The sequence below is a fragment of the Phoca vitulina genome, unplaced genomic scaffold, assembly GCF_004348235.1.
Source record: "Phoca vitulina isolate PV1807 unplaced genomic scaffold, GSC_HSeal_1.0 scaffold33, whole genome shotgun sequence".
Lineage (NCBI taxonomy): Eukaryota > Metazoa > Chordata > Mammalia > Carnivora > Phocidae > Phoca > Phoca vitulina.
Window position 1 is genome coordinate 2,294,873 of NW_022589736.1, and position 21,939 is coordinate 2,316,811.

Consider the following 21,939-nt stretch of genomic DNA (forward strand, 5'->3'; position numbering starts at 1 on the left):
CTGTCTGCCATCAGCAATGTGGCGGCATCACCAATGCAATCCGCTGATGGCCCCAGGAGAATGCAAAGGCAGAGGAAGGACGACTCCCCCTCTCTCTGCTTGAGCGGGGAGGTCCATCTTTTCTTGCCAGAGCACCTGTTTCTCAGACCATCGGACACCACTGGCTTTCCTGGGTCTCCAGCTTGTAGACGGAGATCGTGGGACGTCACGCACTCCAGTCCCATGAGCCAATCCCTAAAACAAACCTCAGATCTGTCTCTACCCTATTGGTTGTTTCTCTGGAGAAGCTGACTGAGGCTGGAATCGAAGGCCCGCTCCTGCAACCTGCTTTCCAGACTCGGTCCTCCCAGCACGAAGTCACTGTGCAGTCCCAGCAGGCAGCCTTTCTTAACCAGACCCCCTGGGGCAGTGTTTTTACCTCAACTGTGCCACCCAAGCTTCAAAAGCAGCAGAGCCTGGCTGTCACCCTACCTCTGGCAGCCCCCAGGGCCTTCTTCAGGAAGAGGCGGCAGCCCAGACTGGCGGCTCTGAGGACAGCCTGTCTCTCACTGGCCACCCTCCCCAGTAACTACTCCCACCCAGGAGCGTGAGAAGGACCCATCTCTCTCCTTGCTGATGGACTTGATGCCACCACATTCTGCTCTCCGTGACAAGAAGCACCTTTACTTTATTATCATTATTTTTTTTTAGTAGGCTCCACACCCAGCATGGAGCCCCATGTGGGACTTAAACTCACGACCCTGAGATCAAGACCTGAGCTGAGATCAAGAGTTGGACGCTCAACTGACTGAACCACCCAGGTGCCCCATGAAGCACCTTTAAATAGCAAGTGCAGGGACCCCTCTGCCAGGTGGCTTCTCGGCTGCCCTGGATCCCCCCGTGCACTCTCGAAGGCAGGGAGGGTCTCTTCATAGAATGAAGGGACTGGGACAAGGAACATGTGAACGTGGCATCTGGGGCAGGGGCTCAAGCTCCATCCTCTAATCACGACCACAACAACCTGGGAGCAGACCAGAACCTTGTGGGGTAACGTAGCCCCCTCGGGGACCTGGCTGGTCTGAGCATAGACCCCCCCACCACGGAAGCAGACGGCCTCCCCTTGCCTCAGGGTGGGCTCCACCTGGCCGAGGATGGGGGCCTCAAGTACCAGGGGGAAGAGGTTTCTAAACTCCTCGCAGAAAAAAGACAGAAAGGAAACATCCCCATCTTGAAATGACTGCATCACACTGGTGATTCAAGTGTCTTCCTTTTCCTTCTACAAACTTTTGCAAAGTCCAGTAAATTGTCTCATAGTAAAAAGAATATTTTTTAGGGAAATGCATTTATTGGCAAGATGCTAGGACCTATGCTTATGCCAACCGGTGGTACAGACAGGGAGGAGAGGGCTGTGTGCCAGGTGGAGGGCCTAGAAAGTCAGGCCTGGAATGGTGCAGGACTAAGTCCACGGGGATGTCCCAGCAAAGGACAGACTCCAGGGCAGGTGGAAGACAACCCGGTCCATGTCACCAATGGCTGAGAGGGATGGATGTCCCCCGGCCAGGGGATCCCATCTGCAGCCCAACACTCTGGTGAGGAGATCCAGGACCCCAGGCCTGGGCTGGGAGGGATCAAACCTGCTTCTCTAGCCTCTCTGGTCTGGCTTTCCCTTGTGGAGTAAGATCCCCAAGTGGAAGAGCCAGGAAGGGAAGACAGGGAGCCTGAGATGCCCCGGTTTCTGCAGCCAGGCAGTGGGGCCACCTCAGGGCACCCAGGGGACACAGGCAGGAGGACAACAAAGGCCTCCCAGGCCAGGGCAAGACAGGGCAGACAGGGGGGACAGCCGCAGACCCCAGGTCAACTCCAGAGGGAACTCCAGAATGTCACAGTCCCCCTGGCAGACATCCAGGTGAGCAGATGGCCTCACTGCCCGGTCACTCCCACCTGAGCACGGGAGACGGGGCCATGGGGAGGGAATGTGGACACAGCACAGTTCCCAGAGGAGGGGCCAGTCTCTGGTTTAGATGCTGCTGAGACTGTCCAGTTTGTGGTGGGAGGCAGTCGTGGGAGGAGCACTGCAGGAGGAGTCCCAGGGGGACTGTGGACCAGCTTCCCTTCAGAATGGCTCCTTTGCTTCAGCCGTCCTGTGCCTGTCAGAAATTCCGGCAGATGCCAAGGTCACAGGGGAAGGCCGAGGGGCACCAGCTTCTGCCTCCTGCACATCCCCTGGGCAGCACCCCTGAGTGGACAGTCTAGGGTAGGAAGAAAGCTGCAGGTCCACATCAGTGCCCACATCAGCAGGCAGCCGGGCCTTGTGCATCTCCGGGGGGGTGTCAGCCCCTTCCGCAATCTCCCAGAGCTCCCCAAGATGAGCATTCCTCATCCCAGTGACTGGGGGGCCAGCCTGGGGCCCACACCCTCCCGCTGTCCCGCCGCCCACATCCCACGGGCACTGAGACAGGTCGGCCTACAACCAAACCACAGAGGGCTTCAGAAGAGGGGCTTCTCGGCATCACCTGTGTCCACCAACAAACCCACCTGCTCCAGGGAAACCTGCTCCCACCATGGCTTCATGGTGTGACCATATGCTGTGAGCTCCTGGAGTGTCCCTCCACCACACCCACCCCTCAGAGACAGGATGGGAGCCAGCCATGGCCCTAGAGTGTTTCTGCCACCGGCCCGCAATGGGGACCCAAGAGGTCTGGGGGACAGAGGAGCTCAGAGGCCCAACACCTCCTCTGCCTTCTTCAGAGGAATCTGCTGCTCAGAGAAGTAGGGTGTGCAGCCCTCACAGGCTGGCCCCAGCACCAGGATCAGTGGGAGAAAAGTGGAAGGCAGAGAGCAATGGCACCCTCGCCCTATCCCCACGGGCCCAGCAGGCCCTCAGGCCTCCAGAGAGGACACCCAGTGGAGCTCCCAAAGACAGGGATTCCCAGCTGCTGCGGGTCCTGATTTACAGGGAGGCCCTGAGGTCTGCGGGGCAGCTACATTGGGCTGGGGCCCCTCCCAGCACCACCCATCTGCTCAAGAAGACTCCTCCTCAGCCCTGCCCTAATATGGTTTGGTATGTTGGGGTAGTCAAAACCCAAAAGTGCCCAAAACATGTCTAAAAATACACCCAAGGGATTCAGGGGAGACACATCAGGGCCCAACACAGTCAACATCAGCCCCCTGGATGGGGGTTTCAGGAAGGGGCCCAAGGACAGAGGTGACCCCCAGAAGGTGAGAGCGGCACATCACCTAGAGCTTCGCAGAGAAGGATGCGAAATTGTCCAGCAACTTGATGTCATTGGGGAATGTCAGCCATGCCCCACCGTCAACCACCAGCACGGCACCCGTCACGTAGGATGCCAAAGGGCTGGCCAGGTAGAGTGCGCTGTGGGCGACCTCTGTCTTGTTGCCCAGCCTCTGCAGGGGGATGGCCAGAGTCTTAGTGCCGGCACTGGCCTGGGGGCCACCTGGAAGGGCAGAAGGAGGCTCAGCCCCGTGAGCCCTAGGACGAGGGCCCTCCACTCTCCTCTGCCCAGCTCTCCCTAAACCACATCCAGGAACACTGGGGGGCACTGTTGGCACCATCCCAGCAGGGCAGGAACAGCAAGGTATGGCCACGGCCGCAGAGCAAACACAGGGCTCTGACACGCACCCCGTCAAGGTTGTGGAGGCGTTCATGGGTGCCCCCCTTTGTGTCTGGCTCACGTGTCAAGGCCGGCAGCTCTGCGGCCTCTACCTCCAAGGAGCAGCTGTCCATGTCTGGCCAACTATTAGTCTATCACAGGTGCACTCCCCAAGAATGGCCAAGACTTGGCTTGGAGACAGCCTCTTTGCCAGCCCTGGGAGCCATGAGGAAGTGGTCCTTCTCCTGGGCCTGTCCCAACCAGGTGGGAGAGGGTCCCATGGAGGCACTGTGGGGCACGGGGCTCCCCAAGAGGCTTACCCAGCCGCCGGAACCCCTCTGTGCCACTGATGGGGCCAGGCGCGAGGCTGTTGACACGGATGTTCTGGGGACCCCACTCCACAGCCAAGTGCCGTGTCATTGCATCTACAGAGAAGGCAGGCAGGCATGAGGGGAGTGCGGGGCTACTCTGCTTTCTGGGGTGGCTCGGGTGTGAGTTGGGGCTCAGGGCCAGGCCTCTCCACTGCCCACCACTGGGCTTAACTTCACTAGGACACTGCTGGCTTCCACGGACAGGCAGGAGAGGGACCTAAAGGGAGCCCAGGCAGGCAGACCAGAGGGGGTGCCCGTACCCACAGCTGCTTTGGCAGAGCCTGCATGCACTTGAAGCACCTGCCCCCGGGTACCCAGGGTCGCGGTGATGTTCACGATCACCCCTCCATGGTCCTGTAACACACGGGGGAGTGTAGTGAGTGGGTGGCCAGAGGAGACGTCTCCCAGGGAGAAAGAACACTCACCCTGAAGAACTTTTCATAAAGCACACGAGATGTGTTGAAGGTGCCCAAGGTGTCGATGTCCATCACGGTCTTAAAGGCATTGAAGGACAATGCGCTGGCAGGGCACAGGAAGTTTCCAGCTGCACCTGCAGTGTGCAAGAGGACAATGGCTGGTGCTGGAGCCCCAGGCACTTAGGACACATGGACCCTCAGGGTGGTCCAGGCCGGACAGGGAAGGGGCCCAAGCACTTGGGTAAATGCTTGAATGATAGGGTAGGATGGATATCATGGGTTGAATTACGTCCCTCAAAAACATATGCTGAAGGGGCGCCTGGGTGGCTCAGTCAGTTAAGCATCTAACTCTTGATTTCAGGTCAGATCATGGTCTCAGGGTTGTGAGATTGAGCCCCGGGTCGGGCTCTGCACTGAGCATGGAGCCTGCCTAAGACTCTCTCTCCTCCCCACATCTAAAACAATAATAATAATAATAATAGGGGTGAAGAGTCTGCTTCTCCCTATCCCTCAGCTCCTCCCCCTGTTCATGCTCTCTCTCTCTCTCTCTCTCTCAAAGAAATAAAATCTTCAAATAATAATAATAATTTATAAAGACATGCTAAAGTCCTAATCCCTGGTACCTCTGAATGCGACCTTATTTGGAAATAGGATCTTTGCGATGCAATTGAATTAAGATGAGGTCACCCGGGATTAGGGGGGCCTAAATCCAAGGATTGGTGTCCTCCTAAGAAAAGGAGAAAAGACACAGAGACACATGGGGGAGGCCATGCAGAGACTGGAGTGATCCCACCCCAAGCCAAGGAGCACCAAGGATTGCCAGCAACACCAGAAACTGAGAGAAAGGCCCAGAACAGATCCTCCCTTGGACCCTTGGGAGGGTGACCCCACCTTGGTTTGGGATTTGTGACCTCCACAAGTATGAGAGAACGTATTTCTATTGTTTTAAGCTACTCAGCTCGTGGTACCTTGTTAGCTGCAGGAAATCAATACAGCCTGTGTTTTTAAAAGGGAATTTCAACAAAGAGTGAACCTGATGTAAACCGCAGACTGAGGTTAACAGCATGGACCATACTGGTTCATCAACTCCTACAAATGCAAGCTGTCCACACCAGGGGGCACTGTGTGTGGGGATACACGGAATTCTAGGTACTAGCGGCTCAATTACTCTGTAAATCTAAAACTCTACTAAAAAAATTAAGTCTATTCCTTTTTTTTTCTTTTAAGGGGAGAATTTTGGGACATCAGAGTACCCTGACTCTGAGTAGGCGGAGTTCCCAGGATGTCCACTTGAGCCATGACTGCACTGACCCAGACGGAGCCTGGGGCCCAGGACGGGAGTTCTGAGGCCGACCCATCAGAAGCCCCCGGGCCTCACCCATCAGCCACTCACAGTTAACAAGAATGTCGATTTTCCCAAACTCCTTCAGCGCCTGGTCCACGGCAGCTGCGACGGCTGAGAGAGCCCGAACGTCCAGAGATAAAGGGAGGCACCGCCGGCCAGTGGCGGCAGTCAGCTTTCCCGCAGCCTGGAAGCCAGACAAGAAGAGAGGTGGCCAGCAGCCCTGTGGCTTCCGGACCTGACGAGGGTGATGTGTCCAGGTGACGCTGGACCCCACTCTGGAAGGCACAGCTGGTAAGTGGCCACTCCATGCTGTGCCGCAGCCCTAGGCGACACTCTCTTCCCCTCGCCCCCGGATCCTCCTTCCACATTACCCTCCAGGCCACTGGTCCCTGGCCGTGGGTCAACGGCAGCTCCAGCTGACTTCCAGTCCCTGCCCAGAGACCAGCTGGGGCAGTGGTAAGAGTCTCCTCCCAGGTGGACGGGACATGCGAACCACCCTCAAAATCCTTATGAGCCGGGATCTCTCTTGGGGCCATAGTCCCACCCAACGTGAGAGCCTCCTCACAATAATGAGACTTTGGAAGAAGCCTGGGATATCCTTGGGAGGCCACTTGCACTGAAGCTCCACATTTGGGAAAGGGGCAGGTTTTGGTGTCACCATCTTCTGAGCCTCAGGACCCCCCAGAGCCACCCATGGATGGGGTGGACACAGGAAAGACCCCCTCACCTTTGACACTCTTGGAAGGCTTCTGCTGGCGATGACTGTGTGGCAGCCGTGCCTGCAAAGCCAGAGTGCAGGTGTGAGGATGGCACGGTGCCAGGGGCACCCCCAGGTGGCCTCCTGCCCACTCTAGGCACAGCTCCTTTCCCCCAAGGGTCTCTTAGGCTGTGTCCAAAGGCACAGCTTGCAAAGAACACAGGGGCCTGAGCAAAGCAGAGCGGCACCGTTGGTGCTCACCCGGGGGTGTCTTGTCTGGGTCTCTCTGGCACAGGGTATCCCAGCCACACAGAGCTGTGGGCCCTGCCCCAAACACCATGTGCACAGCACTGAAGCGGCTGGAGCCTCAGACGCACAGCCCAGGCACCTGCATGGGGCCTGCTGGGTCCCCCTGGCCTCTCCCTATGAGGTTGGAGTGAAGAATAGGGAGGGCCCATTCTGCGGCCAGGGTGCCTGCCCTGCCTCACAAACTCGGCGTCACAGTAACAACAGTGTCTACCACCTGCTAAGCAGGTCCCACCTAATCCTCAAAATGACCCTCAGCACAGCTGGCCATGCTCAGAGAAGCAGCATGCACACAGCCACCAGCTTGGAAAATGAATTCACCTGGAATGGATGAATCCCCAAATCTCATCTAGTGAGACCTACCCCTCTGGTATGAAAAGTGGGGGCCCAGGGCACCTGGATGGCTCAGTCAGTTAAGCGACTGCCTTTGGCTCAGGTCATGATCCCGGAGTCCCGGGATCAAGTCCTGCATCAGGCTCCCGGCTGGGCAGGAAGTCTGCTCCTCCTTCTGACCCTACCTCCTCTTGTGCTCTCTCTCAAATAAATAAATAAAATAAAATCTTAAAAAAAAAAAAGAAAAGAAAAGAAAAGTGGGGGCCTGGAGAAAACTGGGAAGGGTTCGATAGGATATCAACAGGCTTCCTCTTTCCCCCAACCCCAGCCTAACTCTGGCCCTTTCCTCAGTGGGGGTCACAAGCAGTTGACCTGGACATAAGGTCACAGATCTTGTGTCTCAAGAGACACTGTGCTCTGCACACTGCTGGGGTCAACTTGGCTCACCCTGACCCTGGCTTGGCAAGACCCTAGGGAGCTTGGCAGTAGAGTTACCTCAACCTGTTGAACCCTTCCTCTTTGTACAAATGGGGGTGCTGAGGCCAGAGCCACAGTCTCAACTAACCTCTAGGAGGAGACCCTAGAGTCCTGCGTCCTCCAGGAAAGCATATGACGCCTTTCAGATGCTCTCTGGTGGCCTGTTGCCTAGAGGAGTTCCTACCACCCACCAGCCTCTTGCCCAGGGATCCAACAGGGTCCATGCAAGGTGGGGCGAGTTTCAGGGGGTGGGAGTGCACAGAGTACCCAGAGCAGTGCTCACCGCATAAAAATCTCAGCAATCCGGAACCCGATCCCAGAGCCGCCACCTGGGATGAAGGCCACTTTGTCCCTAAGAAAACAGGAGGCACTTTAAAGAGATAGGTCCCTAGTTTCTAACAAACAGACCAAAATAAACACAGGGTCCAGTGTATTGCTCTGTTCTGTTCACCTGTCTGATGATATTCTCTCTCTCATTCTTTTTTTTTTTTTTCTCAGTTTTGGCTCTCTTCTGATTTATTTAGTGCATAGTTCTCTGGGGTCATTGTTGCCATTTTAGTATTTTGTTCTCTCTTTCATCTATTCTTCTCTGGACAGAAAGACAAGATGGAAAAACTCACCTCAAAAAAGAGAACAAGAGGAAGTGCTCACTGCCAGGGATCTAATCAATGTGGACATAAGTAAGATGTCAGAACGAGAGTTCAGAATGACAATTATAAAGATACTACCTAGGCTTGAAAAAAGCATAGAAGACACTAGAGAATCCCTTTCTGGAGAAATAAAAGAGCTAAAATCCAAACAAGTCAAAATCAAAAAAGGCTATTAACGAGATGCAACCAAAAATGGAGGCTCTAACTGCTAGGATAGATGAGGCAAAAGACAGAATTAGTGACAAGACAAAATGATGGGGAATAAAGAAACTGAGAAAGAGATAAACAACTACTGGATCACGAGGGGAGAATTTGAGAGATAAGGGATACCATAAAGTGAAACAATCTTAGAATAATTGGGATCCCAGAAGAAGAAGAAAGAGAGAGGGGCAGAAGGTATATGGGAGCAAATAATAGCTGAGAACTTCCCTAATCTGGGGAAGGATCAAGTCCAGAAGGCACAGAGAACCCTCCTCAAAATCAATAAAAACAGGTCAACACCCCGACATATAATAGTGAAGCTTGCAAATCTCAGAGACAAAGAGAAAATCCTGGAAGCAGCTTGGGACAAGAGGTCCATAACCTATAAGGGTAGAAACATTAGATTGGCAGCAGACCTATCCACAGAGACCTGGCAGGCCAGAAAGGACTGGCATGATATATTCAGGGCGCTAAATGAGAAAAATACGTAGCCAAGAACACTTGATCCAGCAAGGATGTCATTCAAAATAGAAGGAGCGATAAAAAGCTTCCAAGACAAACAGAAACTAAAAGAATTTGTGATCACTAAACCAGCCCTGCAAGAAATATTAAAGGGGATCCTTTAAGCGAACAGAGAGCCCAAAAGCAACACAGACCAGAAAGGAACAGAGACAATCTACAGGAACAATGACTTTACAGGTAACACAATGGCACTAAATTAATATCTTTCAATAGTTACCCTGAATATAAATGGGCTAAATGCCCCAACCAAAAAACACAGGGGACCAGACTGGATAAAAAAACAAGACCCATGGATATGCTGCTTACAAGAGACTCATTTTAAACCCAAGGCACCTCCAGATTGAAAGTGAGGGGGTGGAGAACTATCATGCTAATGGACATAAAAGAAAGCTGGGGATGGGACGCCTGGGTGGATCAGATGGTTAAGTGTCTGCCTTCGGCTCAGGTCATGATCCTGGGTTCGAGCCCCGCATCTGGCTCCTTGCTTGGTGGGGAGCCTGCTTCTCCCTCTGTCTGCTGCTTGCTCTCGAGAGAGCACATGCTCTCTTTCTCTGACAAATAAATAAAGAAAATCTTAAAAAAAAAAAAGAAAAGAAAGAAAGCTGGAGTAGCAATCCTTATATCAGACAAATTAGATTTTAAGTCAAAGACTTTAAGGAGATGAGGAAGGACACTATATCATAATTAAAAGGTCTATCCAACAAGAAACAATTGTAAATATTTATGCCCCTAACATAGAAACAGCCAATTATATAAGCCAATTAATAACAAAATTAAAGAAACACACTGGTACTAATACAATAATAGTAGGGGACTTTAACACTCCACTCACTGTAATGGACAGATCATCTAAGCAAAAGAGCAACAAGGAAATAAGGGCTTTGAATCGACATTCTTCTTGAGTGCACATGGAACAGTCTACAGAACAGGTCACATACTGGGTCACAAATCAGGCCTCAACCGGTATCAAAAGACTGGGATCATTCCCTACATATTTTCAGACCACAATGCTTTGAAACTTGAACTCAATTACAAGAGGAAATATGGAAAGAACTCAAATACACGGAGGTTAAAGAGCACCCTACTAAAGAATGAATGGGTCAACCAGGAAATTAAAGAAGAATTTGAAAAAATCATAGAAACAAGTGAAAATAAAACCACAACTGTTCAAAACCTTTGGGATGCAGAAAAGGCGTTCCTAAGAGGGAATTATATAGCAATACAAGCATTTCTCACGAGGGGCACCTGGGTGGCTCAGTCGGTTAAGCATCTGCCTTCAGCTCAGGTCATGATCCCAGGGCCCTGGGATCGAGCCCTGTGTTGGGCTCCTTGCTCAGTGGGGAGCCTGCTTCTCCCTCTCCCTCTGCCTGCCACTCCCCCTGCTTGTGCTCTCTCACTCTCTCTGTCAAATAAATAAATAAATAAATAAATAAAATCTTCAAAAACAAGCCTTTCTCAAGAAACAAGAAAGGTCTCAAATATGCAACCTAACCTTACACCTAAAGAAGCTGAAGAAAGAATAGCAAATAAAGCCTAAACCCAGCAGGAGAAGAGAAATAATAAAGATCAGAGCAGAAATCAATGAAATAGAAACCAAAAGAACAGTAGAACAGATCAATGAACTACGAGCTGGTTCTTTGAAAGAATTAATAAGATTGATATACCCCTGGCCAGACTTATCAAAAAGAAAAGAGAAAGGATCAAATAAATAAAATCATGAATGAAAGAGGAGAGATCACAACCAACACCAAAGAAATACAACATTATGAGCAACTATATGCCAACAAATTAGACAATCTGGAAGAAATGGATGCATTCCTAGAGATGTATAAACTACCAAAACTGAACCAGGAAGAAATAGAAAACCTGAACAGACCCATAACCAGCAAGGAAATTGAAGCAGTCATCAAAAATCTCCCAACAAACAAAAGCCCAGGGCCAGATGGCTTCCCAGGGGAATTCTACCAAACATTTAAAGAAGAATTAATACCTATTCTGAAACTGTTCCAAAAAATAGAAACAGAAGGAAACTTCCAAACTCTTTCTATGAGGCTAGCATTACCTTGATCCCAAAACCAAAGACCCCACCAAAAAGGAGAATTACAAACCAATATCCCTGATGAACATGAATGCAAAAATTCTCACCAAGATACTAGCCAGTGGGATCCAACAGTACATTAAAAGGATTATTCACCACTATCAAGTGGGATTTATTCCTGGGCTGCAAGGGTGGTTCAACATCCACAAATCAATCAATGTGATACACTACATTAATAAAAGAAGGAACAAGAACCATATGATCCTCTCAATAGATGCAGAAAAAGCATTTGACAAAGTACAGCAAATTTTCTTGATTAAAACTCTTCACAGTGTAGGGATAGAAGGAACATACCTCAATATCATGAAAGCCATATACAAAAAGCCCCCAGCGAATATCAACCTCAATGAGGAAAAACTGAGAGCTTTTCCCCTACAGTTAGGAACACGACAGGGACGCCCACTATCACCACTGCTGTTCAACATAATACTAGAAGTACTAGCCTCAGCAATCAGACAACAAAAAGAAATAAAACGCATCCGAATCCACAAAGAAGTCAAACTCTCACTGTTTGCAGATGACATGATACCCTATGTAGAAAACCCAAAAGGTTCCACCCCCAACTTGCTAGAATTCATACAGGAATTCAGCAAAATGGCAGGATATAAAATCAATGCACAGAAATCAGTTGCATTTCTATACTCTAACAATGTGACTGAAGAAAGAGAAATTAAGGAATCCATCACATTTACAACTGCACCAAAAACTGGAAGATACATAGGAATAAACCTAACCAAAGAGGTAAAGGATTTGTACTCAGAAAACTATAGAGGGGCACCTGGGGTGTCTGCCTTCAGCTCAGGTCATGATCTCAAGGTACTGGGATCAAGCCCCACATCAGGCTCTCTCTACTCAGCAGGGAGTCTGCTTCTCCCTCTCCCACTCCCTCTGTGCTCCCTCTCTCTCAAATAAATCAATAAAATCTTTATTTTTTAAAGGATTTTATTTTTTTATTTGACAGAGAGAGAGCACAAGCAGGGGGAGCACAAGGTGGAGGGAGAAGCAGGCCCCCCACAGAGCAGAGAGCCCCGCGTGGGGCTCGATCTCAGGACCCTGGGATCATGACCTGAGCTGAAGGCAAATGCTTAACTGACTGAGCCATTCAGGCATCCCAATCAATAAAATCTTTAAAAATAAAAGAAAAGAAAAAGAAAACTATAGAACGCTCATGAAAGAAATAGAGGAAGACACAAAGAAATGGAAAAACGTGGGTGCCTGGGTGGCTCAGTCGGTTAAGCATCTGCCTTTGGCCCAGGTCATGATCCCAGGGTCGTGGGATTGAGTCCCACATCAGGGTCCCTGCTCAGCGGGGAATCTGTTTCTTCCTCTCCCTCTACCCCTGCCTCTGCTCATGCTCTCTCTCTCAAATAAATAAAATCTTTTTTAAAAAAGAAAGAAATGGGGCGCCTGGGTGGCTCAGTCGTTAGGCATCTGCCTTTGGCTCGGTTCATGATCCCAAGGTCCTGGGATCGAGCCCCACATCGGGCTCCCTGCTCAGCGGGAAGACTGCTTCTCCCTCTCCCACTCCCCCACTGCTTGTGTTCCCTCTCTCGCTGTCTCTCTCTCTGTCAAATAAATAAAATAAAAAATCTTTAAAAAAAAAAAAGAAAGAAAGAAAGAAATGGGGCGCCTGGGTGGCTCAGTCATTAAGCATCTGCCTTCGGCTCAGGTCATGATTCCACGGTCCTGGGATCAAGCCCCGCATCAGGCTCCCTGCTCGGCGGAAAGCCTGCCTCTCCCTCTCCCACTCCCCCTCCTTGTGTTCCCCCTCTCACTGTCTCTCTTTCTGTCAAAAAATAAATAAAATCTTTAAAAAAAAGAAAAAAGAAAAAAAGAAAGAAATGGAGAAATGTTCCATGCTCATGGATTGGAAGAACAAATATTGTGAAAATGTCTATGCTACCTAGAGCTATCTACACATTCAATGCAATCCCTATCAAAATACCATCAACTTTTTTCACAGAACTGAAACAAATAATCCTAAAATTTGTATGGAACCAAAAAAGACCCCGAATCACCAGGGGATTGTTGAAAAAGAAAACCAAAGCTGGGGGCCTCAGAATGCCTGGCTTCAAGCTCTATTAAAGAGCTGTAATCATCAAGACAGCATGGTACTGGCATAAAAACAGACACATAGATCAATGGAACAGAATGGAGAGCCCAGAAATGGACCCTCAACTCTATGGTCAACTAATCTTCGACAAAGCAGGAAAGAATGTCCAATGGAAAAAAGACAGTCCCTTCAACAAATTGTGTTGGGAAAACTGGACAGCCACATGCAGAAGAATGAAACTGCACCATTTCCTTACACCACACACACAAAAAAGACTCAAAATGGTTGAAAGACCTAAATGTGAGACAGGAGTCCATCAAAATCCTAGAGGAAAACACAGGCAGCAACCTCTTCGACTTCAGCTGCAGCCACTTCTTCCTAGAAACATCGCCAAAGGCAAGGGAAGCAAGGGCAAAAATGAACTATTGGGACTTCATCAAGATAGAAAGCTTCTGCACAGCAAAGGAAACAGTCAACAAAACGAAAAGACAACTGACAGAATGGGAGAAGATATTTGCAAATGACATATCAAATAAAGGGCTAGTATCCAAGATCTATAAAGAACTTATCAGGGGCATCTGGGTGGCTCAGTTGGTTAAGCATCTGCCTTTGGCTCAGGTCGGGATCCCAGGGTCCTGGGATCGAGTCCTGCGACAGGCTCCTTGCTCAGTGGGGAGCCTGCTTCTCCCTTTGCCTGCCGCTCCCCCTGCTTGTGTGCTCACGCACGCTCTCACTCTCTCTCTCTCTCTCACACACACACAAACACACAAATTTAAAAAAAAAAAGAACTAGGGACCCCTGGTGGCTCAGTCAGTTAAGCACCTGCCTTTGGCTCAGGTCATGATTCCAGAGGCCCGCATTGATCGGGCTTCTTGCTCGGTGGGGATCCTGCTTCCCCCTCTGCCTGCCGCTCCCCCTGTTTGTGTTCTCTCTCTCTCTCTCCCCCCCTCTGGAAAATTAAAAAATCTAAAAAAAAAAAAAAAAAAGAACTAACCCAAAGAACAAATAATCCAATCAAGAAATGGGCAGAAAACATGAACAGACATTTCTGCAAAGAAAACATACAAATGGCCAACAAACACATGAATAAATGCTCCACATCACTCAGCATCAGGGAAATACAAATCAAAACCATGATGAGACACTACCTCACACGGATCAGAATGGCTAAAATTAGCAAATCAGGAAACGACAGATGTTGGCAAGGATGTGGAGAAAGGGGAACCCTCCTACGCTCTTGGTGGGAATGTAAGCCAGTGCAGCCGGAAAACAGTAAGGAGGTCCCTCAAAAAGTTGAAAGTAGAGCTCCCTTATGACCCAGCAATTGCACTACTAGGTATTTACTCCAAAGATAGAAATGTAGTGATCGGGGCACCTGGGTGGCTCAGTCGTTAAGCATCTGCCTTCAGCTGGGGTCATGATCCCAGTGTCCTGGGATCGAGCCCCACATAGAACTCCCAGCTCAGCAGGAAGCCTGCTTCTCCCTCTCCCACTCCCCCTGCTTGTATTCCCTCTCTCACTGTCTCTCTGTCAAATAAAGAAAATCTTCAAAAAGAAAAAAAAATGTAGTAATCCAAAGGTGCACATGCACCCCAGTGTTCATAGCAGCAATGTCCACAATAGCCAAACTATGGAAAGAGCCCAGATGTCCATCAACGGATATGTACATATACAATGGAATATTATGCAGCCATCAAAAAAATGAAACCCTTATATCATTAATTACCATAAATATAAATGGCATAGTATTCCATTAAAAAACAAAGATTTCCATACTGGTTTTAAATATATGGGGTGCCTGGGTAGCTCAGTCAGTTAAGCATCTGACTCTTGATTTTGGCTAAGGTCATGATCTCAGGGTTGTCAGCGGGGAGTCTGCTTGAGATTCTCTCCCTCTCCTTCTGCCTGCCCTACCCCTGCTCATGTATGCACACAGGCATGCATGTGCATGCTATCTCCTTCTCTCTATAAAATAAATAAATCTTGGGGCGCCTGGGTGGCTCAGTCGTTAAGCGTCTGCCTTTGGCTCAGGTCATGATCCCAGGGTCATGGGATCGAGCCCCACATCGGGGTCCCTGCTTAGCGGGAAGCCTGCTTCTCCCTTTCCCACTCCCCCTGCTTGTGTTCCCTCTCTCGCTGTGTCTCTCCCTGTCAAATAAATAAAATCTTTAAAAATAAATAAAAACAAATAAAATAAATAAATCTTAAAATGTATATATATATTTAATAATGTAAAAAAATGAAATCTTACCATTTGCAACGACATGGATGGAACTAGAGGGCATTATGCTAAGCATAATAAGCCAATCAGAGAAAGACAATTACCATATGATCTCACTGATAGGTGGAATTTAAAAACAAAACAGAGGATCATAGGGGAAGGGAAGGAAAAATAAAACAAGACAAAATCAGAGAGGGAGACAACCCATGAGAGACTCTTAACTCTAGGAAACAAGCTGAGGGTTGCTGGAGGGGAGGGGAGTGGAGGGATGGGGTAACTGGGTGACAGACATTGGGGAGGGCACATGATGTAAGGAGCACTGGGTGTTAATATGAACTGATGACTCAGTGACTTCTACCTCTGAAACTATTAACACACTATATGTTCATTGAATTTAAATTTTAAAAAGATATATTATTTAAAAATATTTAAAAATGGGGCGCCTGGGTGGCTCAGTCGGTTAAGCGTCTGCCTTCGGCTCAGGTCATGATCCCAGAGTCCTGGGATCGAGCCCCGCATCGGGCTCCCTGTTCAGCAGGAAGCCTGCTTCTCCTTCTCCCTCTCCCACTCCCCCTGCTTGTGTTCCCTCTCTCACTGTGTCTCTCTCTGTCAAATAAATCAATAAAATCTTTATTAAAAATATATATATATTTAAAAATAAAAAGGAACAGTCAGAATAAAAGTCTTGAAATTTAAAGAAAAGGAGAGGGAGAGATCCCTGTTGACTTAGGGGTGGGGGGAAGCCAGTGGTTCTCTGAAGACTTTGACCCTGTTCACTGGGCACTTCTATCAGATTTGAATTGTTGACAAGAAAACATGATGACTTTTGTAAGAAAATGAAACGCTGCGTTTTAAAGCCTGCATTCCTAGGCTTTCTGGGTCTTCATGAAAAATTATTTCAACCTAAAAAGCTCTATTCAGAAAGTTATCAGTTAAGGGGCGCCTGAGTGGCTAAGTCAATAGACCCTGAAACTTTGGATCTCAGGGTCATGAGTTCAAGCCCCACGTTGGGCATGGAGCCTACTTGGAAATAATAATGAGGTTATCAATTAGGTGAGAAAGGTTCTCAAGACATACAAGCCTTCCTCCACCTGCCCCTCACTCCCACCCTCCCAGGACTACCCCTGGGAACACCCGCCCCCACTGACCAAGACAAAACGTGCTCCCAACACTGCAAAGGTTAAAATACCAGAGCGCTTGCGTCCCCAGGACTACCTAGATATCTGGACGGTCCGGCCGCCAGGCACGGGGTCCGCACACATCCCAGTAAAACCGCAGCTCCCAAGCCACTTCTGCAGAGGCAGCAGCCCCCGCCTCGGGAGCCCCCAACTCGGCCCTCACCAGAGCAGGTCGGGGCAGAAGAGATGGCGGTACTCAGGGAGACACTCGTCCTCACTGACGTCGGGCGGCGGCTGGGCCATGGCTCTCGGTGCGGGCCGGGGGTGGCGAAGACAGTAGGGACCTGCCCGAATCCGGCAGCAGCGGGGCCTCCGAGACCCGCCGCGCTCTCAAGCCGTCAGCGCCCTACAACTGGGGAGGACCGAGATCCAGCCAGCCGGTCCTCGGCATCCGACCGCCCCGCTAGCCCCGCCCACAGCCACCTCCTCTTCCGCCCAGGACGCCCCGCCAGCCCCGCCCACAGCGGTCTCCTGGTTCCTCCCAGGACGCCCCGCTAGCCCCTCCCACAGCTGCCTCCTGTTCCTCCCAGCACGCCCCGCCCACAGCGGTCTCCTGGTTCCTCCCAGGTCACCCCGCTAGCCCCGCCCACACCCGCCTCCTGTTCCTCCCATCACGCCCTGCCCACAGCGGTCTCCTGTTCCGCCCAGGACGCCCCGCTAGCCCCGCCCACAGCTTCCTCTTGGTCCCTCCCAGGACGCCCCGCCCACGGCACCCGACCGCCCCACGAACCCCGCCCACAGCTGCCTCTTGTTCTTCCCTGGACGCCCCGCCCACAGCCCCCACCTGTTCCTCCAGTGACGCTCCTCCCACAGCGGCCCACGGCCTGCTAGCCACGCCCATAGCGGCCCTAGCTCCTCCTAGGATTTTCTGTTCACCGCTGCCGCGCCGCCTGCTGGGACTAGAATTCGGTCGCGGCGCGCGCAGGCGTATGAGGCGGGAGGGGGGGTTCCCTAAGAAAAGCCTTCCCCTCACGCGGCCAACCCCAGTGCCAATTCCTAAAATGACCTGTTTGATGACCGATTAAGAAAGTCAGGGCACTTCATCGGTGCCATCACGTGGAGGCACAGGTAGCAACAGGTGCTGTAAATCCAGGATCAGGGCATCGTTTATAAAGATGTCAAAAAGGTGGCGCCTGGGTGGCTCAGCTGTTAAGCGTCTGCCTTCGGCTCAGGTCATGATCCCAGGGTCCTGGGATCGAGCCCTGCATCGGGCTCACTGCTCAGCAGGAAGCCTACTTCTCCCTCTCCCACTCCACCTGCTTGTGTTCCTGCTCTATCTCTCCGTCAAATAAATAAATAAATAAATAATCTTAAAGATGTCAAAAAGTAGAGTAAGTGAGGACCAAGGTGGCTGCAGCAGGTGTCATGATATGCAATGTACAGTACCCGTGATAAGTGACCAGGGACACATCTGAGGACTGGGGTGAGGTGTGATGTGTATAGTGCCAACATGAAAATAAGTGGACACAGGCAGCTCCAGTCAGTCTCCACCATATGAGGCCATGAAAGGCCTTCTGCCCCAGGGGTGGTTTTAGCGGGCCCCATAATCACCCCTTTTTGCCACTCTCAAGTCCTGCCCAAGGCAGGCAGCTCCTCATGCAGCATGATCAGATGAATGGGGGCTGAAGCAGCACCAGCTCCGGGACTCAGCTTGGATTCTCCCACATTTTGGGCTGTAGGTCTTTGGACCACTGCCTGTCTGATACATTCAACAAAGTTATCGATCCCCTACTGGTGTGTGAGAGTAAGCTTTATTTCTACTCTCAAACTCTTACAACTTTGCATAAAGTCCTACCTCAGAGATGGCAGAAACTGTAATAAACGATCCACCCCCCTACACAACACAGCAAATTTTAATGTCCCACCCCCCTTTGGGGGAAGGGAGGTTACACTACACACTTTTGGAGACGCCCCAAAGGTTATCTGGCACTTTGGTACAGAAAGGATTTGGTCCGATTTCTTACTGGCTTAGGATACTAAAAGGCACATAAAGTTGGTTGCTCAACCCCTCTGGGCTGGGGTGGGGCAGAAGGTAGACAGGGAGGTGGTCTGGGACAGAAGGGCAGACCATGGGTGTGGGCTCAAGTTCTGGACGAGAGGTAGTTGATCCTGGGTGGCTGCTGGGGTGGCTGAGGGCAGCCTGAGTGCTCAGGGTGGGTAGATGCTTCTCTGGTGGCCTTCGTCTGCCCAGTCCACCAGCTCACTGCTCTGAAACCATAGCTGGATCTCCCTCTGGGCCCCCTCCACGGAGTCGCTGGCATGGATGATGTTCCTGTGCCAAATAGTAAGCAGCAAAAGTAAGGCACAGACTTCAGTGTGCACCTTGGGGGTCCCGGGAACTATCTGCTAATCACTGACCATCAAGAAGAGCAAGACCGGCATTGAGCAGAGGAGAAAGCAAGAACAGGACTGGAAGACTGGTTCCAGCCTGATCTTGGCCTCTTACCCACAACCTCATGACCAACCCAGACCATTTTTGGGAGCCTCATGTTCCCACCAGTTGTCCCATGCCAACCCCTCAGGGTGTCTGGCAAGACAGAGTCAGGTAATAGGAAATGATGAAAGAGTACACACACAATGCATAGAGAATGCTTTATCACCTCCTGTGTGTGACATCCCAGCATGGAAAATCTCTTGTGGCTTTACTGTGGCCCAGCGAGATGCCCAGGTCCCATGGGTCTGCCTTAGGAGCAGACTACCACCCCACACTCAGACCCTCCTCAACCCTAATGAGCTGGCCCATCAGCTCCAGTGGCTTGAGTGTGTCAGGGCCCCCAGACCTGCTGATGTGGATGCTGAAGTCCCCCCTGATGGTGCCAGGGGCAGCCTCAGCTGAGTTGGTGTGTCCTACCATGGCCCTTGAGGAGCAGACCACGTTGGGGCCTTCCCAGACCTGCAGCACAGAGATAAAAGAGGTTGGGAGAGGTGGGGATCACCAAGGACTCAGCAGCTCTGGGCTCAGCCCAGGGCCCTCCACCCTTTCCACCGCCCCTGCCTGCCATACCATGGCCACCACGGGGCCGGAGGTCATGTAGCTGATGAGGGCTGGGTAGAAGGGCTTCCTCTGCAGGTCATGGTAGTGCTCAGCAAGGACTCTCTCTGGCGCCTGGGTGGCATTGGGGCAAGGGGTGAGAGGAGCCCCTGGAGCCGCTGGGCACTGGGGCAGTGATCATGGTGTCCTGACTTCAGGGCACTTGGCAAGTAACACCTACATGGGCTGGCACACCAGCAGATACCTCCCCACCCCTCCTTCTACTGCCAACACCAGGATACTCCTCCTGATACAGGGCTGAGATATGAAGGGCTGAGGTCCATGAGAAGCCCCCCACCCCCCTCAAGGACACCCACCGGTCGAGAACCCAGGTACCTGCAGCATCTTCATCCCCACCAGCTTGAAGCCCCTCCTCTCAAAGCGCTGGATCACATCCCCAACAAGCCGCCGCTGCACCCCATCTGGCTTCACTGCAACCAGGGTCCGCTCCCGGGTCCAGGAGGACCCTCCTTTAGAAGAAGGGGAATCAGGTGCCTCGCCCTTTCACGTCTCCCTGAACCTGGATGCCCCTGCCACAACCCAGGGGTCACCAGAGCAGCCGTGGAGGGGAGAAGTGCAGGGTCCACAGCCAACAAAGGCCCAGCATGACTCTGCCTTTCAGGGACCAACAGGGTAGTGGGCCCCCTGGTGCATCCAGTCTGTCGGGAGGGGCCATGGCTCCTCCCATGATGGATCCAATGTCCCTGAGAAGGCATCTTCAAGAGCTGGGGAGGCACAGCTGGGCTCAGTGGCCACACAGAGGCCCAAAGAGGCCACACTGGAAAGAGAGCATGTTGTTGGCCTTGCTTTCCACTCCTGTCCTAGCCGTCTGAACTCCCAGCCTGCCCCATGAGGGAGGACCCAAAGCTCATCTTGTGGGTCTGAGGTGAAGGAAGGGCAGGGAGCCAGGGAGTAGTGCGGTGCACTCCCCCCCAGGTGGGCCACACACAGCAGGACACAAGGGAGCTAGGGACTGAGAAGCCGGGTAGACGGGCTCCTGTCTGCAGGTGAGGAGACTCTAGAGGGCTCCTCCACTTAAAACCTCCTTGGCCAGAGGAGCTCTGTGCTGCTGGAGGGTTTCAAGGCAAGCGGCTTCCGGACCCAAGTACAGGACTGAGCCCTGGCCCAGTCCTGTCCTCTAGGGGACACTGCCGGCAAGACCGGAGGCACCATCACCCCTTATAGCCCCAGGCCACAGAGTTACACTGACCCTCAGCCCTGGGTCCAGGGCCAAACGTGCTTTTGAGAGGAGCCTACACCCTGGATGTCCTGCCAAGTTCTGCTCAGGGGGAGAGCAGAACTGGAAGACAAATGATAGAGCCAGGGCAGGCCAGTGTCCCCGGGGGTGTCTGCAGCTGCCCTTTCCCAACCCCATAAGATGCGCTGGGCCTGGACCGCAGGCTGTGGGCGCCCACCACTTCACTTCAGGGCTGAACGAAGCCCAGCGCAGGAAGCCCCCGGGGGCTGGTTTGTGCCCCTAAAGCCCAGTGCCTAGGGCTCCGTGCAGCCTGGCCTGCTGCCAGCTGGCCTGTCCCTCGGAAGATAGCAGTTCACTCCCTCCTGCGCTGGGAACACCAAGACATCTGGCTCTCAGGGAGCGCCCTGTGTGCCGCAGTCAGGGCGAGAACCGGCTACAGATACGGGCCCTAGGACCCCAGACGGGGATGGACCAGACGGAGTTAAGGCCTGGAGAAAACACCCCGAGGGCGGCGGCCCCGTGGGGAGTGTTCATCTGCTCCAAATGTTCCCCCCCACCACCAGCAGCCCCAGTCCGCTGGGACCCTCACCACTATCTACTGTGGCCACCAGGCCTCCTGCTCTGGAGCCCTCAGGGGCCCCCTGCCCCCGAGCAACCTGGGGCGGTGGGTGGATCGGAGCGGGGGACAGTGAGACGTGGGGAAAGACGTGCAGGGCGCCCCCGGCCCGCCCGGCGAGAACCCGAGGCCATCTACAGAATCAGGCAGCCACGGGGTCGCACGCGCGCCAACAAAGGCCGGGCTACGCCCCCCCGCCCGCCTCCCTCCTTCGCCGGTCGCGGGCCACTCACCCGAGCTCGGGCGTGCGAGCAGGCTCGGGCCCGGGGCCCGCGGGCCGCTCAGCAGCCCCGGCAGCGCCGCGCGCCCCAAGAGGCCGCCCATGACCCTCGGCCCGCGGGCCGCTGGCTGAGCGCAAAAAGAGCGCGGGCGACTGAGCCCCGAGGGAGAAAGGGCGGAGCGGAGGGAGAGGGAGGGGCGAGAGAAGGCGGGGGCGGGGCGGAGGGAGGAAGGGGGAGGGAAGGGGTGGGAGGGGCGGAGGGAGAAGGAGGGGAGAGAGAAGGGGCGGGGCGGAGAGAGGAGGCGGGAAGAGGTGGGCGGGGTGGAGGGAGGGGGCGAGAGAAGGGGAGGGCGGGGCGGAGGGAGAAGAGGGTGAGAGAAGGGGAGGGCGGGGAGGAGGGAAGGGGTGGGTGGGGC

At 52.4% G+C, this 21,939-nt stretch overlaps 2 protein-coding genes across 3 annotated transcripts; both read right to left on the minus strand.

Annotated features, from left to right (window-relative positions):
* Positions 1-830: 830 nt before the first annotated feature.
* DECR2 (2,4-dienoyl-CoA reductase 2) lies at positions 831-16,879 on the minus strand. Of its 2 annotated transcripts, XM_032426003.1 has the most exons (9): positions 16,622-16,879; positions 7,819-7,887; positions 6,450-6,501; positions 5,771-5,906; positions 4,387-4,511; positions 4,222-4,315; positions 3,911-4,015; positions 3,217-3,434; positions 831-2,126 (listed from the first exon to the last, which is right to left on the minus strand). In XM_032426003.1, exons 1-8 carry the CDS (start codon positions 16,699-16,701, stop codon positions 3,217-3,219), a joined length of 879 nt encoding a protein of 292 aa, XP_032281894.1. In that variant the 5' UTR covers positions 16,702-16,879; the 3' UTR covers positions 831-2,126. The 2 variants fall into 2 exon arrangements, with proteins under 2 accessions (XP_032281894.1, XP_032281895.1); XM_032426004.1 differs by lacking the exon at positions 7,819-7,887 and having other exon boundaries at positions 16,622-16,866.
* A 1,311-nt stretch (positions 16,880-18,190) lies between these two features.
* On the minus strand, positions 18,191-21,644 carry NME4 (NME/NM23 nucleoside diphosphate kinase 4). The gene is made up of 5 exons (XM_032425875.1): positions 21,537-21,644; positions 19,826-19,959; positions 19,463-19,564; positions 19,239-19,351; positions 18,191-18,730 (listed from the first exon to the last, which is right to left on the minus strand). The coding sequence occupies exons 1-5, from the start codon at positions 21,625-21,627 to the stop codon at positions 18,607-18,609; spliced, it is 564 nt and encodes a 187-aa protein (XP_032281766.1). The 5' UTR covers positions 21,628-21,644; the 3' UTR covers positions 18,191-18,606.
* Positions 21,645-21,939: the final 295 nt, after the last annotated feature.

What these genes read in the sequence shown, in the direction of transcription:
- NME4 (XM_032425875.1), bottom strand. Translation starts at nt 21,627, where the DNA reads ATGGGCGGCCTCTTGGGGCGCGCGGCGCTGCCGGGGCTGCTGAGCGGC. An exon ending in GCTCGCACGCCCGAGCTCGG is followed by an intron (nt 19,960 to 21,536) that starts GTGAGTGGCCCG and finishes CTTCTTCTAAAG; the next exon opens with GAGGGTCCTCCTGGACCCGG. An exon ending in TGGGGATGAAGATGCTGCAG is followed by an intron (nt 19,565 to 19,825) that starts GTACCTGGGTTC and finishes AATGCCACCCAG; the next exon opens with GCGCCAGAGAGAGTCCTTGC.
- DECR2 (XM_032426003.1), bottom strand. Translation starts at nt 16,701, where the DNA reads ATGGCCCAGCCGCCGCCCGACGTCAGTGAGGACGAGTGTCTCCCTGAG. An exon ending in AATCGACATTCTTGTTAACT is followed by an intron (nt 4,512 to 5,770) that starts GTGAGTGGCTGA and finishes TGCACACTGCAG; the next exon opens with GTGCAGCTGGAAACTTCCTG. An exon ending in AGAGGGGTTCCGGCGGCTGG is followed by an intron (nt 3,435 to 3,910) that starts GTAAGCCTCTTG and finishes CTGCCCTTCCAG; the next exon opens with GTGGCCCCCAGGCCAGTGCC.